At 41.7% G+C, this 19,135-nt stretch overlaps 2 protein-coding genes across 5 annotated transcripts; one reads left to right on the top strand and one right to left on the bottom strand.

The window, feature by feature from the left end:
- Window positions 1–857: 857 nt before the first annotated feature.
- Window positions 858–11,717, bottom strand: LOC111793797 (protein LAZY 1-like). Of its 4 annotated transcripts, XM_023675843.1 has the most exons (7): window positions 11,650–11,717; window positions 11,116–11,296; window positions 6,735–6,832; window positions 6,496–6,638; window positions 6,351–6,417; window positions 3,613–4,292; window positions 2,203–2,598 (listed from the first exon to the last, which is right to left on the bottom strand). In XM_023675843.1, the coding sequence occupies exons 4-7, from the start codon at window positions 6,499–6,501 to the stop codon at window positions 2,266–2,268; spliced, it is 1,086 nt and encodes a 361-aa protein (XP_023531611.1). In that variant the 5' UTR covers window positions 6,502–6,638; window positions 6,735–6,832; window positions 11,116–11,296; window positions 11,650–11,717; the 3' UTR covers window positions 2,203–2,265. The 4 variants fall into 4 exon arrangements, with proteins under 4 accessions (XP_023531612.1, XP_023531611.1, XP_023531610.1 ...); XM_023675844.1 differs by lacking the exons at window positions 11,116–11,296; window positions 11,650–11,717 and adding an exon at window positions 858–1,156 and having other exon boundaries at window positions 2,316–2,598; window positions 6,735–7,320; XM_023675842.1 differs by lacking the exons at window positions 11,116–11,296; window positions 11,650–11,717 and having other exon boundaries at window positions 6,735–7,320.
- Window positions 11,718–11,796: 79 nt separating this feature from the next.
- Window positions 11,797–18,462, top strand: LOC111793796 (probable metal-nicotianamine transporter YSL6). Its single transcript, XM_023675840.1, has 7 exons — window positions 11,797–12,251; window positions 12,765–12,937; window positions 13,692–13,789; window positions 13,894–14,031; window positions 15,513–15,702; window positions 15,909–16,041; window positions 17,287–18,462. The coding sequence occupies exons 1-7, from the start codon at window positions 11,888–11,890 to the stop codon at window positions 18,216–18,218; spliced, it is 2,028 nt and encodes a 675-aa protein (XP_023531608.1). The 5' UTR covers window positions 11,797–11,887; the 3' UTR covers window positions 18,219–18,462.
- Window positions 18,463–19,135: the final 673 nt, after the last annotated feature.

Raw genomic sequence — 19,135 nt, 5'->3', positions numbered from 1 at the left:
GAATAAAAAAAATAATTTTAATATAATAAATAAACACGTGATGCATGTTTACTTGAAGATCAAACTATATCTCCTACGCTCGACCATTAAAAAATATTTTCTATTTTTATTTTTAACATTAATTTTAAATGAAATAGACCTAGTCTTAAATACTACGCTATATTATATAATTCAATTAATAAGTTTTGAAAACTATTTTTATATAATTAATGCCAATTAATAATTTTAATTATTTCTCCCAACCACATGGAGTTATTTATTATGGTTCGACAAGTACATGTTAAAAGTCACCTTTAATAATTTATATTTTAATAAGTTTTTAAATTTTTAATTTCTCTTAATATTTAAAAAATTAAATAAATTAATAAAAATATCTCTAAACTTTTTACCGTCCGTTAAATAAATAAAATAAAAAAAATACTTGGACCGTTAATTTACATGAAAACCTATTAATATTTTATTTCAAAACATATTATTAAACTTTTAATAATATTTTAAAAATACCAACTTTAAAATTTTATTAATATACTTTAATTTTTTAAAAAATATATATAAAAAAAAATGCCCATAAAATTTTAAAATTAGTAAAATGTTCTTAATTTTTATAAAAATCAATATAAATTTTATAAATTATTTTTCTAAAATTTTAAGAATATTAGTGTTATTTTTTAAAGTTCACGAGCCAAAAGTATATCAAGACGTGTGTACTGACGTTGTTTATTTTTTAATTTTTAAAAAATTTAAAGGGGTTTTTAAATTTTTTTAAAAAAAGATTAATTATATTAATAAAACTTTTGAAAGTTCGGTTAACGATTACGTCGTTCTCGAGGGGCTCAAGAAATCTTGGTTTCATGATATTCAAAAGGGTTTGTTTGTTCAGAGAAGAACTTCATTTTCTGTTCATAATCTACAACACTTAGCCATTTCACAGGTGAAATTGCAAAGGACTCTATCATACAATCCAAACCATTTGTAGAAGCTTACAACACAAGCCAAACCAACTTAGAGTTTGCTATTACACTTAAACACAACGATACGAATAATATTGATATCGCTATCGCTATCGTATAACCGTTCGGAAAAGAAGACTTCAGGTGGTCACCATTCTGATCCTTTGTGGTCGTCTTCTTCTTCCCTTAAAGCTCCAACACCAAGTCTATAATGGAAAGAGAAGAAAAAAAGAACGTACGTTAAAATGATCATTCAATCAAACGGTATTTTCATTTCATAGTTGAGAACTACAGAAAGAACAGTAAGAAAGGGATGTGAGATCCCATATCAGTTGGAGAGGGGAACGAAGCCCCTTTTATAACGGTGTGGAAACCTCTCCCTAACAGACGCGTTTTAAAAACCTTGAAAGAAAGGCCAAAAGAGAAAGTTCAAAGAAGACAATATCTGCTAGCGATGGGTTACGAGAGATTCCTTCCAACAATGCAAGCTTTCACAAGTTTTGGATTTTCTTTGAGTTTGTAAGCCCCAGGTTTCATATGTTTACCATACGAAGGGGGTGGATTGGGGTGTCCCACATCGATTGGAAAAGAGAACGCGTGTCAGTGAGGATGCTGGGTCCTGAAGGAGGTGGATTGGAGGGTCCCACATCAATTAGAGAAGGGAACGAGTGTCAGCGAGGACTCTGGGGTCTGAAGGGGGATGGATTGGGGGGTCCCATATCGATTGGAGAAGGGAACAAGTGCCAGCGACGCTGGGTCTGGAAGAGGGGTGGATTGGGAGGTCCCATATCGATTGGAGAAGGGAACGAGTGCCAGCGAGAATGCTGGGTCTGGAAGAGGGGTGGATTGGGAGGTCCCACATCGATTGGAGAAGGGAACGAGTGCAAGCAAGGACGCTGGGCCCCAAAGGGATGGATTGAGGGGTCCCACATTGATTGGAAAAGAGAACGAGTACCAGCGAGAACGCTGGTTCCTGAAGGGGGTGGATTGGGGGGTCCCACATCGATTAGAGAAGGGAACGAGTGCCAGCGAGGATGCTAGGTCCCGAAAGGGGATGGATTACGAGATCCCACATCGGTTGGGGAGGAGAACGCAACATTCTTTATAAGGGTGTGGAAACCTCTCCCTAATAGACACGTTTTAAAAACCTTGAGGGGAAACCCGAAAGAGAAAACCTAAAGAGGACAATATCTGCCGGTAGTGGACTTGGGCCATAACACTAGGACTCCACTAAGAGCGAAGCTTGTGTCACTTTGAGAAGAAAACGTTTATAATAATTGATATCAAACATATCAAAGGGTTAAGCTCTAACAGTTCAACAGTTAAGATGATTCCTCAAAGTAGTGCATACTAAATGGTGCTTACACTCTGCATCTGTCTTGATCCAATGCCCTTTGTTTGCACTCAAAACACTGGTGTCCACCCCATAGAGAGGCAAGCCTAAGTTGGTCTTCCAATAATGCATTTCCTCTTTTGAGATGAACTCCTGAGAAGACATTATCCGGTCTTCCTCTCCGTTCATCGCACGTCCATTATCGATATCATAATCGAAAGAAGCATTCTCGAACACGTACTTGTGGGACTTTTGACATTCGTTCGTAGCAGTAGAGCTTTCGGGGTGTGTTTTTCTATGAAATGTACGCAGCACCTGAGTATCGAAATAATAGACTCAGAAAGCTGGACAAAGATATTGATGAGTTCTACCATGCTGTTTTTTATGGCTATAGGGATGTGTTTGGGAGCCAATAGCTTATGTAACAGCCCAAGTTCAAGCCCAACGCTAGTAGATATTGTCCTCTTTAGGCTTTCCCTTCTGAGTTTCCCCTCAAGGTTTTAAAACGTATCTACTAGGGAGAGGTTTCCACGCTTTGTTCCCCTCTCCAATCGATGTGGGATCTCATAATCCACCTCCTTTGGGGCTCAATGTTCTCACTGACACTCGTCCGGTGTCTGGCTCTGATACCAATTGTAACAGCCCAAGCCCACCGCTAGCAGATATTGTCCTCTATGGACTTTCCCTTCTGGGCTTTCCCTCAAGATTTTAAAAAGCGTCTACTAGGGAAAGATTTCTACACCCTTATAAAGAGTGCTTTGTTCCTCTCTCCAACCGATGTGGGATCTCACAATCCATCCCCTTTGAGGCCCAGCGTCCTCATTGGCACTCTTCTAGTATCTGGCTCTGATACTATTTGTAATAGCCCAAGCCCACCGCTAGCAGATATTGTCCTCTATGAACTTTCCCTTTCAGGTTTCCCCTCAAGGTTTTTAAAACGCGTCTACTAGAGAGAAGTTTCCACATCCTTATAAAGAGTGTTTTGTTCTCCTCTCCAACTGATATGGGATCTCACAATCCACCTCCCTTCGGGGCCCAACGTCCTCGTTGGCACTCGTTCGGTGTCTGGCTCTAATACCATTTGTAACAGCCCAAGCCCTCCGCTAACAGATATTATCCTCTTTGGGCTTTCCCTTCCGGGCTTCCCCTCGAGGTTTTTAAAACGCGTTTACTAGGGAGAGATTTCTACACCCTTATAAAGAATGCTTCATTCTCCTCCCCAACCGATGTGGGATCTCACAGAACCATTACGTGCCAGATGAATCACAGTGAACATTCAAGAATACTAATTCTAATGTAAAAAGAACAGTAAAGCTATTGGAAACTAACCTTTTGGAGTTTCTTCTTGGTTGAATATGAATCACTTGACTCATATGTGGTAGAACCATGTGAAGAAGTACGCAATTTCTTCAGCATCTTCTTCACAAAGCTTAGTGCAGATTTGTTTGAATGCTTAATCAATACCTCTTTTTTATCAATATCCACTTTGGAACTCTCATGTGCTGCAGATGAAGGTTCTTCTTTACTCATGGCTATCATCTTGTCTGAAAGCTCTATTGTAGATCCAAATAGATACCCCTGAAGTGGACATGTTAGTGTCTTCCCATCATCTTCTGTATGCTTACCTGCAAGCGTGATAATACTAGCATGACTCGCCCGCCCGGGCGATTGCTCGCAACAGTCTTCTTTAGTTTCAGCTTTAAGACACTTTTCTAGCTCAAAATTTATCAGTTTTAGTTCATCCTCTGTCACCTCGTCTGGCAACGCTATCATGTTTTCAAAAGCCAAGGAAAATGTTGGCGTTGCCGGTTCGGAACCGAGAGTTCCGATGGTGAGGAACTCATGGAAGAAATCAGATGAATTAGATAAGTTTCCATTTTTTTCTTCAAAAGATGATTGTTCATAGTCCTGACTGTGAAGCTGCATGATTTTGGAACCATAATCTGGCTTCAAATAGATGTCTTCATCATTAACAAGTGCTTGTACTGATAGGCACATGCATGGGTTCGCTGAAACAAAAGCAAATAAAGAGATTATCATTTTTGGAATCAACTAAGATTACTTTGAAAAAAAAAAAAAAAGAAACAAATTCCGGTTTTGTTCATTAGTGCGACAGTGCGAGTTGAGTGTCGTTTTCTTGTTTCCTGTAATGGCCCAAGCCCACCACTAACAGATATTGTCCTCTTTGGACTTTCCCTTTCGGGTTTCCCCTCAAGGTTTTTAAAACGCGTCTATTAGGAAGAGTAAAGGTGTTTCGTTCTCCTCCCCAACCGTTGTGGGATCTCATAATCCACCCCCCTTCAGGGCCCAACGTCCTCGCTGACACTCGTTCCTTTCTCCAATCGATGTGGGACTCCCACCAAATCCACTCCCCTTCGGGGCCCAGCGTCCTTACTGGCACACCACCTCATGTCTACTCCCTTTCGGGGAACAACCTCCTCACTGACACATTGCCTAGTGCCTGACTCTGATACCATTTGTAATGGCCCAGGCCCACCGCTAGCAGATATTTTTCTCTTTGGGCTTTTCCTTTCGGGCTTCCCCTCAAGGTTTTTTAAAACGCGTCTGCTAGGGAGAGGTTTCCACACCCTTATAAAGAGTGTTTCGTTCTCCTCCCCAACTATGTGGGATCTCACAATCCACCCTCTTCAGAGCCTAGCGTCCTCGCTCGCACTCTTTCCTTTCTCCAATCGATGTGGGACCTCCACCAAATCCACTCCCCTTCAGGGCCCAGCGTCCTTACTAGCACACCATCTCATGTCTACTCCCCTTCGAGGAATAGCCTCCTCATTGGCACATTGCTCAGTGTCTGACTCTGATACTATTTGTAACGGCCCAGCCCACCGCTAGTAGATATTGTCCTCTTTGGGCTTTCCCTTTCGGGTTTCCCCTCAAGGTTTTTTAAAAAGCGTCTGCTAGGGAGAGGTTTCCATACCCTTATAAAGGGTGTTTCGTTCTCCTCCCCAACCGATGTGGGATCTCACATTTCCAGAAAGACACAGTGGACCAATCCAATAGTGATGTAATTCTGAAGTTTTAACAGTAGAGAAAGTGGCTTGAGAGTGAGAGGTTCCTACAGGTCCCCAAGTGGCCCCAAATGCTGAAGAGAGAATGGAACTGTCATGTTTCCTTGAAACATCATGTGCAGCCAGAGTTCAAGCTTAAGCTAGACGGATTATAACGGTACGAAACGTTGTAGAAATTTCTAGATGTTATACTTGTGATGGTGTGAGGGTGACCTTAGAGGCTGCCTATCTCTAACTTTGTTCGTATTCGCACAATTGTTCCCTAATATAAGTTTTCAACCCGTACGCTACAAATCTTCGTATAGGATATCAAACTATGCCAACCGGATAAATCCCTACGACAACAGAACTTAAAGAGTACATCTTAATCATCATGATGTGCTATGATTTACTCATTTTTCTTGTTAAGATATATGTTAGGAATCACGAACCTCCACAATGGTATGATATTGTCCACTTTGAGCATAAGCTCTCATGGCTTTGCTTTTGGTTTCCCCAAAAGGCCTCATACCAACAGAGATGTATTTCTTACTTATAAACCTATGATCAACCCCTTTATCAGCCAATGTGGGACTCCTCTTCTAACAATCCTCGAACAAAGTATATCATAGAGCCTCCCCTAAGGCCTATAGAGCCCCCAAACAGCCTCCCCTTAATTGACACTCGACTCTTTCTCTAGAGCCCTCGAACAAAGTACACCATTTGTTCGTCACTTTTGACTACATCTTCGAGGCTCACAACTTCTTTGTTCGACATTTGAGGATTCTATTGACATAACTAAGTTAAGGGCATGACTCTGATACCATGTTACGAATCAGGAACCCTCCACAATGGTATGATATTGTCCACTTTGAGCATAAGCTCTCATGGCTTTGCTTTAGTTTCCCCAAAAGGCCTCATACCAACGGAGATGTATTCCTTACTTATAAACCTATGATCAACCCCTTAGTTAGCCGATACGGGACTCCTCTTCCAACAACCCCCAACAAAAATACTAATAGTTAGAAAAAGAAGCGTTCGAGCGAGAGGTTGACGGAATACCAATAGTGAAATCCTTGACAGACTCGATTCCACTTTGCCAAAACTTGTTGTGCATCCATCCTAATAACTGCAGCAATGAAAGGCAACATTAAAGGATAGAATGAAAAAGGTTATTAATCTGGAAGTGCATGAACTCTTCACTTACCTTCATCTTTTTGTGCTCTCTTCAAGGGCTTGATACTCAGCTCATCATAGGAGACATAAATAGAGGACTAAAAGTAGGTATAGATATTTGAGGAACTGTTAATGAGTTGGAATTCAGTGGATTCCTAGAATGATCTTGAAGAACTGAGCAAAGAAACATATAGAAAGTTACAAAAAATTTGGTTGGAAATTATTTTCAACATCAAACCATGTGGAAAAATAGGAGAGTTGTTTGAATACCTCCAAGTCGAAGTTTATAGCGTGATGAGTTTGCATACGTGTCGAGTTTAGGTTGCACAGACACAGTGTTGAATGTGTAGCTATCCTCCATGGACATACTTAAAAAGAGATATAGATACTCATATCTTTCTTCAAACAAACATTAACCAAACTGGTTGATAGAATCTCATGATTGCTTATATCAGAAAAAGTGTTTAATCTAGAAAGCCTACCATGTCATTCTAGATAGATTGAGAGAGAAGTTATGCTTGTTTGATATTGTTGGCTGCAGAGATGATTAGCACAAATAGTTATGATAATGAATACTTAACGGTCCCCTCAAGGTTTCTAAAACACGTTCACTAGAGAGAGGTTTCCACGCCCTTATAAACAATGTTTCGTTCTCCTCCCCCACCTCCCTCCTTCGGTGCCCAACGATCTCGCTGACACTCGTTCCCTTCTCCAATCAATGTGGGACCCCCAATCCACCCCTTTCGGAGCCTAGTGTCTTTACTGGCACACTGTCTCGTGTCCATCCCGCTTCATGGCTCAGCCTCCTTGCTGGCACATCGCCCAGTGTCCGGCTCTGATACCATTTGTAACAACCTAAGCTCATCGCTGGTAGATATTGTCCTATTTAGGCTTTCCCTTTTGGGCTTCCCCTCAAGGTTTTTAAAACGCGTATGCTAGAGAGATGTTTCCACACCCTTATAAAGAATGTTTCGTTCGTCTTCCCAACCAATGTGGGATCTCATAATCCACACCCCTTCGGGACCCAGCGTTCTTGTTGACACTCGTTCCCTTCTCCAATCAATGTGGGACCCCCCAATCCACCCCCTTTCGAGGTCCAGCGTCTTTACTGGCACACCGCTCCGTGTCCACCCCCTTTAGGGCTCAGCCTCCTCACTGGCACATCGCCCCGTGTCTGGCTCTGATACCATTTGTAATAGTCCAAGTCCACCGCTAGTACATATTGTCCTCTTTGGGCTTTCCCTTTCAGACTTCCCCTCAAGGTTTTTAAAATCCGTCTGCTAGAGAGAGGTTTCCATACCCTTATAAAGAATGTTTCGTTCTCCTCCCCATCCGATGTGGGATCTCACATTATCTGCCCGGGAGTCCTTCATCTGCAAAAAAGAACGGTCAGCATATACATTTGAGGTTCAAATATATAACAGCTGAACTATTCATTCCCTTATACTCTACTCATTATCCAACCAAGAGAACTTTAAATTCAGCTTGCTATCAATTTTTCCTGTAAGGCTTATCAGATCAATAGTATAACCTGATGATATACATCAATCTGTTCAACTAAAGCCAGGATTTTCAATAACGACTAGATACCGTATTTTTCGTTCCGTTCAACTCATCATTGAAGCCAACATATTCATCAAGAGTTCACTAAATAGTTCGTGAACATCTTCTTCCCAACCATTGTCGATAACTATGATTGACGGGCGCTGACAAGCCTGCCAATCTGCCATCAAAATCTACCAATGAGCTTTAAGTCAGTAAGTTAGCATCCTTATTTTCAGCTAAGCTACAAGTTACTAAGAAACAAAGTGAGTTGCCTCATTTGGAGACCAAGAGACAAGGCATCCACTCTAAGACAAATGCAAAACTGTGTAAAATGTGAGTCCATTGGTGGGGTATGGCTGTAGCTGGATCCATGTATGATCAAGATGTGGACATGTGAATTCCACGTGGAAATCTCGAAATTCGGGGATTTCCTATTTCTCAGATCCAATGGCTGATGAACATGTAATCTATTAAGATACTGTACCTTTGAGTTGAGGATTTGGCTGTGTTCCCACAGTTCCAAAATTGTTTGGATTGTTGAATCATTTAGAATAAGAGAGTAAATTACAGCTTCCATAGAGGAAATCCAATTTGGTGAAGTTAAGACATAGTTATCATGTAGCAAATCTGGGTTCATGATTTGATTACTATGATCAATGTGAAGGTATTGAAAGTTAGAACTAATGACGACAACACTGTCGTAGTTTGCCAAGTATCACAATCGCACTCTTGCAATTGTGCAGCACTTGTTTTAACCAAATGAACAAGTGAACCGTCAGAAATTCGGATGTCGCGGACAACGTCGACGTATGTTCGGGCCTCGAGTTACATTGCGAGAAAAGATTTAGAAAACGTGAGCGAGGAAATACATTTGAAAACGATTTGAAGAATTGAAGAAAGCAACGTTATATGACTATAAGAAAATAAAGAAATACCACGGCTTAAATAGAATATAACTCAAGATATGACAACTAGTCATATCCCCCAATAGTACATTTTTTGGCATTTTAGTTCTTGCAAGTGTAGACAGGGTTTTGGTGAACGGTCATTCACCACCGTATTGACCCAACATGAAATGGTAAAGGCCTATCTAAGATGAAAGTGTAAAAGGGGTTTGGAACGGGCATGTAACCATGGACAACACGTCCTGGACAAGTAAGACCAGGATATCCGCCATGTGGCTATAGGCAACACGCCTTGGACAAACATGACCGTGACACCGAACATCTAGGCTGGTGACTAAGTTTCTCAATGCCAAATCATGTTTTTTTTTCCCTCTCTTATTCATATGGGGGTTTACCTTAGCATTAAGCCTCCAACTTAAGAACTCTAACAGTCATTTATTGCTCATCTTTTCTTTAGAGTGTTTTTTTCTTCCTAAATTCTTGCTTGTATCTGTACTTCAGGCAACCAAAGGTGTAGGTTTACTGACAGTTAGCTACCTTATCTTGTCCTTGTTGCCTCCTTGCAAATTTTATTGTTATCCCCTTGCTGTTCATATGCACCAGATAGCATCTAGATTCTTTGTGTAAACATTTACATGTCTGCAGATTGTTACAAGTAATATTCAGCATCTCACATGCAGGACACTTGTTCCCGCAGTTAGCCTGCTAGATAGAGAAAAGGGAAAGTAAAAATAAAGAGAAAAATATTAACTACATGACACACAGCGGGCAAGATGTGTAGAAGCCCAGCGCTAGCAGATATTGTCCTCTTTAGACTTTCCCTCAAGGTTTTTAAAATGCATCTGCTTAGGAAGAGGTTTCCGAACTCTTTAGGGAGAGGTTTCCACACCAGGAAGAGGTTTCCAAACCCTTTAGGACCCTTTAGGGAGAGGTTTCCACACCCTTATAAAGAATAATTCTCCCCAACTGATGTGAGATCTCACAATCCACCCCCTTTGAGGCCTAACGTCCTCACTGGCACTCATTCTCTTCTCCAATCGATGTGGGACCCTCCAATCTACCCCCCTTCGGAGTCCAGCGTACACATCGCCTTGTGTCCACCCCCTTCAAATCTTGTCTCCTCGTTGACACATTGCTTGGTGTTTGGCTCTGATACCGTTTGTAGTGGCTCAAGCCTACCACTAGCAGACATTGTCCTCTTTGGGTTTTCTCTTTCGAGCTTCCCCTCAAGGTTTTTAAAACGTGTCTGCTAGGGAGAGGTTTCCACACCCTTATAAAGAATGTTCGTTCTCCTCCTCTTCAAGGTTCAGTCTCCTCGTTGACACATTGTTTGGTGTTTGGCTCTGATACCATTTGTAGTGACTCAAGCCCACCGCTAGCAGATATTGTCCTCTTTAGTTTTTCCCTTTCGAGCTTCCCCTCAAGGTTTTTAAAACGTGTCTGCTAGGGAGAGGTTTCCACACCCTTATAAAGAATGTTTCGTTCTCCTCCCCAACCGATGTGGGATCTCACAATACTGGTGCCAGACCGAGTTCCATGTTTAATGGTGGCGTGCTCCTCCTTGACTGTTTGCTACTCCTATCTCAACTTGGATGCTGCCTAGATGGACAGGAACGAGAGCTGATGGACCATATCCATTGGAAGTGGATGTTTCTGGATTGAACCTCAATCCCATCCATTGACAGTCCCTTTGAAGTTTGTAGCTATGTTGGAGTGGAAGACAAACAGCTAAGCAAAAGAAAAGCTATTGGGTGTAATTCCACTTGAGTTTCATTATAACATGAACAAACTCAGCTCGAAAAAACAGAGAAATAAATTGTTTGTAACGAAATACCAAACAAAGAAAGGCCAAGAACATGAAAATTATGAACTCTGTAAAGCCAAACAATCATATACTTCACCATAACTTCAACAGGAAATGGGGCAAATAAAACACTTCATTACTTATGCTTTCATCAAAACACTAAGTAAATCGACTCCTCATCTCATTTTTCTATACCCTTTATAACTTCAAGCAAAAATTTCTAGTCAGGTAACTGTTCAAGCAAATCATTCTACTCTTGTTAAACATCAACACTCTTTACAGCCAGATTCTGTATGAACTAGTACTGTTTGAATACTTGGCAATGGCCCCTTCGTGTAGAAATCCCCACAAAAACTTGTAAATCAAAGTTCCTCAATGTCGAAGGAAGTGAACTTACATTGAATGAAGGGAAAATTCGAAGCAAACCCTTCATCGTTCTTCGCTGATCAGAGAAGATTCTGGGAAATTTTCCCGGAAAATATTGGAGTCAAATACCAACGCCGCTCTTCGCATTATTCTCGTCTTTCAGCAAGACCCATGTGCCAAACAACACCCTTCCAATCTTTCTCTCTCTTAAACTATATAACTAATAAAGAATTTGTTTAATAGGCCAATGAAAATCCAGATTAGTGTCTAAATTAAGTTAATTAACCCAAATAAAGTGGAGAAAGGCAAACAAACAAATGTTTCTACATTGATGAACACAGTAAAGTTAATTTTTAAAACGACCCATCATTTGATCATGTTCTAAAAGGAAATTGAGTATTAGAATTTTGTTGGGTTTTGCTTATAAGATTAAAAGACGTAACCTTTTTCTTAATTACAACATGGAAGAAACGAGTTAATTAAAAAATCAATGGATCTGTTCTGTTTAATGAACTATAGATTAGCTTAGATATTTAACTAGCGGTGAAAATGATGCAAATCTGACCTGCAAAGGCTAATAAAACAACTGATTCCATTACAGTAACAGCACACGTTCCAACGAATCAAATTCCTTTTCATATCTTCAGAGGCACACATCCCAACAAACTCATCAAAAGGATGATCCGTCCACGTTAAGGAATCCATATTCGCCCTTCAAAAGCGTAGGATTACAAGGGTACCAGTCGATTGAATCTCTGAATCTTATCAGGCAAAAAGGGGGAAGAAATCAAAGAAGAATCCCAATGGGTACAGAGAATAATCGTTTAGAGATATCAACACCGTTGTTAGTGGAGCCTCAGAATAATGGATCCATTGAATCGGATGATTTTGAAGAAATCCCAGAATGGAAAGAGCAAATCACGATCAGAGGGTTGGCTGTGAGTGCTTTGTTAGGGACTTTGTTCTGTATCATCACCCATAAGCTGAATCTGACGGTGGGGATCATCCCATCCTTGAACGTCGCCGCTGGTTTATTGGGTTTCTTCTTCGTCAAATCATGGACTGGGGTTTTGTCCAAACTCGGATTCTCTGTTACACCCTTTACCAAGCAAGAAAACACTGTCATTCAGACATGTGTTGTGGCTTGTTACGGCCTGGCCTTCAGTGGTAATCTCTCTTGTTCTTCTTTGTCATGAACCATTTAGTTTATCTCAGCGTCTTCTTGTGCTTTTGAGATGATTCACTGTAAATGATTATCTATTGCTTTGAAAATTTTGTACCCTTTTAAGTGTGGAGCCTGAAGAACTGTTTCTTATTGTGTAAGCATTTTCTGTTGGTTATCTTGGAGCCATCTAGTTTGACTTACTTGTAGGAAAACATTTCGCCATAGAAATTTGGGAAAGATTGTCTGTAAAGACTAGCTGAATGTTGGGATGTGTTGAAAACTAGCTGAATTTCACTTTCTGTCACTGTTTGTATTGAATCTTTGTCTACTTTAGTTTGTCAGGATTCACTGGTTGACTTGGGAAAGATACAAATGAACTCATCTTTGATTTAGAAATGTGATATGAACTGACGTTCGTTCTAATCTTCGTGTATTACGAGCGGTAAACTCCGCCCAATGTGGATTCTTTATGTTTTTCTGTTTAATCCAATTCGTAAATTTTCATCTCGTTTCAGGAGGATTTGGTTCGTATTTGATTGCAATGGATGAACGAACGTATAAGTTAATTGGCACAGAATACCCCGGTAACCGAGCAGAAGATGTGATAAACCCGGGATTGGCGTGGATGATTGGCTTTTTGTTTGTTGTCAGTTTCCTTGGGCTGTTTAGTCTTGTGCCATTGCGGAAGGTGAATGTTATAAGCTTTTGTTGACTTTCAGCATGTTCGTTCTACCGTTTTTTTACGTTTTTTCTCGTTGGTTAAGAAGAAATCGACGAAAACCGATGTCCTAACGTATAGATACTCATTTGAAACTTAAACTATATCCTTGCTTACCATACTATAATCCATATGATTGAAAGATATTACTAAAGCTTGTTCTTGGGCGAACAAATAACCCTTTACCAGATTAGTTCATCTGATGTATGATCTGCTTCTGTAAGAAAATCATGGTTTAATGCACTTTTGAGTGAATTATGGAGAGCTTAATTCTATTGCATTGGAACCTGATATGAACTTTTGCATTAGATTGGCTGCTCAAATGAATGATTTGAAGTATTTGAATGCTTGGGGCATGTGAAAAAAAAAGGGACTGATAGAACAAGTGCAAATTTGTAACGACCCAGATCCACCGCTAGTAGATATTGTCCTCTTTGGGCTTTCCCTTTCGGGCTTGCCCTCAAGGCTTTAAAACGCGTCTACTAGGGGAAGGTTTCCACACACTTATAAATGGTGGTTTGTTCTCCTCCCGAACCAATGTAGGACATCACAAAATTCCTTGTTAGCCACCTTCAAAAATCTTTTGAAAGCCTATGATTTTCTTAAGAAATCTTGTGAAATCAGTTGAAGTATGCTCAAGTTAATCCAACCACTCGCGTTGTATCACTTTTTGATTATCGTTTCATGAATTTTTATTTTATTGTCTCGTGTTGGATGAGTTCAGGTGATGGTCTTGGATTACAAGCTTACATATCCCAGTGGTACAGCCACGGCGATGCTGATAAATAGTTTTCATACGAACACCGGAGCGGAGCTTGCGGGGTAAGATTGTTGAACTCGACGATAAATGAGATCTTCATTGTGGGCAATTAAGTGGATGTTTCCCATGGCAGCTCACACCTGTTTTCTTTCCTTTTTGGTCGCAGAAAGCAGGTACATTGTCTTGGAAAATATCTTGGAATAAGTTTCTTTTGGAGCTGTTTTAAGTGGTTCTTCAGTGGTGTTGGAGATTCGTGTGGATTTGATAATTTTCCCACTCTTGGCTTGGAATTATATAAGAATACGTAAGTCTTGCTACTCCATGACTTCTTTGAGCCTTTTTAAGATAATATGGGGAGGAATTAAGAGTATGGAAACCCCTTCTTAGTAGACGGGTTTTAAAACCGTGAGGCTGACGGCTATACGTAACAGGCTAAAACGGACAATATCCGCTGTTACAAATGGTATTAGAGCTAGACATTGAGCCGTGTTATAGCGAGGATGCTGGGCCCCTAAGGGGGGTGGCTTATAAGGGTGTGGAAGTCTCTCCCTAGTAGATGCGTTTTAAAATCGTGAGGCTGACGGCGATACGTAACAGGCCAAACGGACAATATCCGCTAGCGGTAAGTTTGGGTTGTTACAAATGGTATCAGAGCCAGACACCGAGTGGTGTGCCAGTGAGGACGCTGAGCCCCTAAGGGGGGTGACTTATAAGGGTGTGGAAACCTCTTTCTAGTAGATGTGTTTTAAAATTGTGAGTCTGATGACGATGTGTAATGAGCCAAAACGGACAATATCATCTAGCGGTAGGCTTGAACTGTTACGAATGGTATTAGAGCTAGACACCGAGTGGTGTACTAGCGAGTAGATGTATTCTAAATCGTGAGGCTAACAACGATTCGTAACGAGCCAAAACAGACAATATCTGCTAGCAGTATGCTTGGGTTGTTATAAATGGTATTAGAGCCAGACATTGACCGGTGTGCCAGCGAGGACGTTGGGCCCTTAAGGGGGGGTGGCTTATAAGGGTGTGGAAACCTCTCCCTAGTAGATTTGTTTTAAAATCGTGAGGCTAACAACAATACGTAACGGGCCAAAACGGACAATATCTGCTAGTTGTAGGCTTGGGTTGTTATAAATGGTATTTGAGCCAGACACCGACCGGTGTGCCAGCGAGGACGCTGGGCCCCTAAGGGGGGTGGCTTATAAGGGTGTTGAAACCTCTCCCTAGTAGACATGTCTTAAAATCATGAGGCTAACGACGATACGTAACGGGCCGAAACGGACAATATCTGCTAGCGGTATGCTTGGGTTGTTATAAATGGTATTAGAGCGAGACACCGACCGGTGTGTCAGCGAGGACGTTGGGCCCTAAGGGGGGTGGCTTATAAGGGTGTGGAAACCTCTCCCTAGTAAGCGTGTTTTAAAATCATGAGGCTAACGACGATACCTAACGGGCCGAAACGGACAATATCTGCTAGCGATATGCTTGGGTTGTTATAAATGATATTAGAGCCAGACACCGACTGGTGTGCCAGCGAGGACGCTGGGCCCCTAAAGGGGGTGGCTTATAAGAGTGTGGAAACCTCTCCCTAGTAGGCGTGTTTTAAAACCATGAGACTGACAGCGATACGTAACGAGCCAAAACGGACAGTATCTACTAGTGGTAGGCTTGAGCTGTTACAAGGAAGATGTAGTTCTAATACAATGGAAGCAAATTGATTAATGATGTATAACTCAACCGAGCAACGTTGATTTGTGTAATTAATTATTTCTTTTCGTGTAGGTTTTTTTTCGACTTCAGTCCGACGTACGTGGGTTGTGGCCTCATTTGTCCTCACATTGTAAACTGCTCTGTTCTTCTTGGAGCCATTATATCATGGGGGTTTCTTTGGCCATTCATTACTCAACATGCTGGGGACTGGTATCCAGCTGACCTTGGGAGCAATGACTTTAAGGGACTTTATGGATATAAGGTACTTTACGTTTCGAACGCTCTAGATTAAGCGCCATTCCCCGACATTTGAGCACATCGACTTATACCGATTCTAATTTAACTTCGGGTTTACGTGCTATCAAATGAGAATGTTTGTGTTGCCTCCAAGTGTTTTGCTACATTCTAGACTATCTATGTCTTCGGTCGATTTTCATTTCGAGTGCTGTTCGTTCTGGTTCTCTGCAGGTCTTCATAGCGATTTCTCTCATCCTCGGCGATGGCCTTTATAATCTGATCAAAATCATATCACTTACTATCAAAGAAATTTGCAACAAAAGGACCACACAGAGTAACCTGCCTGTCTTAACAGAGACCACAGGTGAGCGTTTTACCGTGAAGCCGTTATTCGAGTCGATATTTTTGTTACTTACTCCTTGTGATGTCCCACATTGGGAGAACAAAACACCCTTTATAAGGGTGTGGAAACCTTCCCCTAGCAGACGCGTTTTTAAGTCTTGAGGGGAAGTCTGAAAGGGAAAACCCAAAGAGGACAATATCTACTAGCAGTGGATCTGGGCCGTTACAAATGGTATCAGAGTCAGACATCAGACGATGTACCAGCGTTCTCGCTGTTCCCCGAAGGGGGTAGACACGAGGCGGTGTACCAGTAAGGATACTGGGGGCCCCAAAGGGGGTGGATTTGGAGGGGGTCCTACGTCGATTGGAGAAAGGAACGAGTGTCAGTGAGGACGCTGGGTCCCGAAGGGGGGTGGATTGTGATGTCCCACTTTGGTTGGGGAGGAGAACAAAACACCCTTTATAAGGGTGTGGAAACCTTCCCCTAGCAGACGCGTTTTAAAGTCTTGAGGGGAAGTCTGAAAGGGAAAACCCAAAGAGGACAATATCTACTAGCAGTGGATCTGGGCCGTTACAAATGGTATCAGAGTCAGACATCAGACGATGTACCAGCGTTCTCGCTGTTCCCCGAAGGGGGTAGACACGAGGCGGTGTACCAGTAAGGATACTGGGGGCCCCAAAGGGGGTGGATTTGGAGGGGGTCCTACGTCGATTGGAGAAAGGAACGAGTGTCAGTGAGGACGCTGGGTCCCGAAGGGGGGTGGATTGTGATGTCCCACTTTGGTTGGGGAGGAGAACAAAACACCCTTTATAAGGGTGTGGAAACCTTCCCCTAGCAGACGCGTTTTAAAGTCTTGAGGGGAAGCCCGAAAGGAAAAACCTAAAGAAGACAATATCTGCTAGTGGTGGATTTGGGCCGTTACACTCCTAGATTTCGTTTGCTTGGCTTTATCGCATATGCTTTCCCATTGAAATGGTTATCATAAATAATGATGAAGATTATCGAGTTCTTAGTGAAGAAGTTAGCGGTTAATTAGGCGTCGAGTCCAATGATATCATTTTGTGGATTCCTAGGTACGATCTTATGTTCTAGTACTAGGTTGATGTAGCTCGTTTCATGGCTTATGAACTGATTATGCATCGTCGTTTTGAAGTTCGATCGAGATTGGCCTTCTGTTTTGTGATTTTATTGTTTATATTTGACATCAAACCCTTTGGTTCTCTGGAAATCTTGCATTTACAATAGTTTTGATGTCTAAAACGGCAGATAGTGAGGGTTCTAAACTGCTAGCTGAGGAAAGAAAGAAGGATGAGGTATTTCTGAAAGATAGAATACCGACATGGTTGGCTGCGTCGGGGTATGTTGGTCTAGCAGCGATATCGACGGCGACAATGCCGGTGATCTTCCCGCCCCTGAAGTGGTATTTGGTTCTTGGTGCCTACATTGTCGCCCCGGCCCTTGCTTTCTGCAACTCCTACGGCACTGGTCTAACCGACTGGAATTTGTCATCGACATATGGAAAGATTGGTCTGTTTCTATTTGCTTCCCTAGTCGGAAACAACGGCGGGGTTATTGCTGGATTAGCAGCTTGCGGTGTTATGATGTCGATCGTTTCGACGGCTGCTGATCTTATGCAAGACTTCAAGACAGGTTATCTTACACTTTCATCAGCCAAGTCTATGTTTGTAAGTCAGCTAGTAGGCACAGCCATGGGCTGTGTGATAGCTCCCCTAACATTCTGGTTATTTTGGAGTGCGTTCGACATCGGTTTACCTGATAGTCCGTACAAAGCCCCGTACGCCGTAATCTTTAGAGAAATGGCCATTCTAGGAGTTCAAGGCTTTTCCGAGCTCCCTAAGCATTGCCTCGCCATGTGTTTCGGGTTTTTCGTGGCAGCTTTCTTAGTGAACTTTTTGAGGGACATAGTTCCTAAGAAGATTGCACAATTCATCCCAATTCCAATGGCCATGGCTGTACCGTTCTACATCGGAGCTTACTTCGCGATTGATATGTTCGTAGGGACCGTGATCTTGTTCATATGGGAGAGGATTAATCGGAAAGATGCAGAGGACTATGCCGGTGCAGTCGCGTCGGGTTTGATATGTGGTGATGGGATATGGACCATTCCATCAGCTGTGCTTTCTATTTTCAGGATCAATCCTCCCATTTGCATGACATTCAAGCCTACAAGTGGCTGAACTGCAACACAAGCTAAGTACTTATGCTTTACTTTGTATATATATGCATCCATTGTCCCTTAAGTTTTAGGGTAGTCTTAATATATTCAACCTTGATGTACTTTGGAAGACTCCTCTTCAACACATTTCACTTTTTAAAAACAAAATGCCAAATAGTTAAGCTTCTTTTCCATGTAACCGATGTCTCGTACCATGATTCTAACAATCAAGTTTAACGGGTCGAGACCTGCCTTAATTTAGTATTGTTCTCTTTGTGTCTTTGTGCTACCCGAAACAAAAATTTACCCGTAACTACAATTGGGTCAAATTGATCTACTCGGCCTACATGAAAAGTACTGAATTTCATCTCGTAATATTTAATTTTATCCATACTATAAACCCTTTAAGTGATTACTTGAACATGATCCTCCCAAAAATGTCAGCAACATATTGTTCGAGGTTGTATCGATAACTGTCTATTTCGATTTTTTTATATGATAGACGCATTTTGTAACGACCCAGATCCACCGCTAGCAGATATTGTATTTTTTTTGGGCTTTCCCCACAAGGCTTTAAAATTGTGGTTTGTTTTCCTCCCAACCAATGTAGGACATCACAATCCACCCCCCCCCCCCCCCCCTCNGTCCTTACTGGCACACCGCCTCGTGTCTATCCCCCTTTGGGGAACAGTGAGAAGGCTGGCACATCGTCTGGTATCTAGATCTGATACCATTTGTAACGACCCAGATCCACCGCTAGCAGATATTGTCCTCTTTGGACTTTCCCTTTCGGGCTTCCCCTCAAGGCTTTAAAACGCGTCTGTTAGGGGAAGGTTTCCACACCCTGATAAATGGTGGTTTGTTCTCCTCCCCAACTAATGTGGGACATCATACATTTCTGAATTCTTCAGCACGGTTTGATTTGGACCTCTACTTATT

The sequence above is a fragment of the Cucurbita pepo genome, chromosome LG04, assembly GCF_002806865.2.
Source record: "Cucurbita pepo subsp. pepo cultivar mu-cu-16 chromosome LG04, ASM280686v2, whole genome shotgun sequence".
Classification (NCBI taxonomy): Eukaryota; Viridiplantae; Streptophyta; class Magnoliopsida; order Cucurbitales; family Cucurbitaceae; genus Cucurbita; species Cucurbita pepo.
The sequence above is the reverse complement of the archived record's forward strand: the minus strand, read 5'-3'. Positions and strand labels throughout refer to the sequence as shown.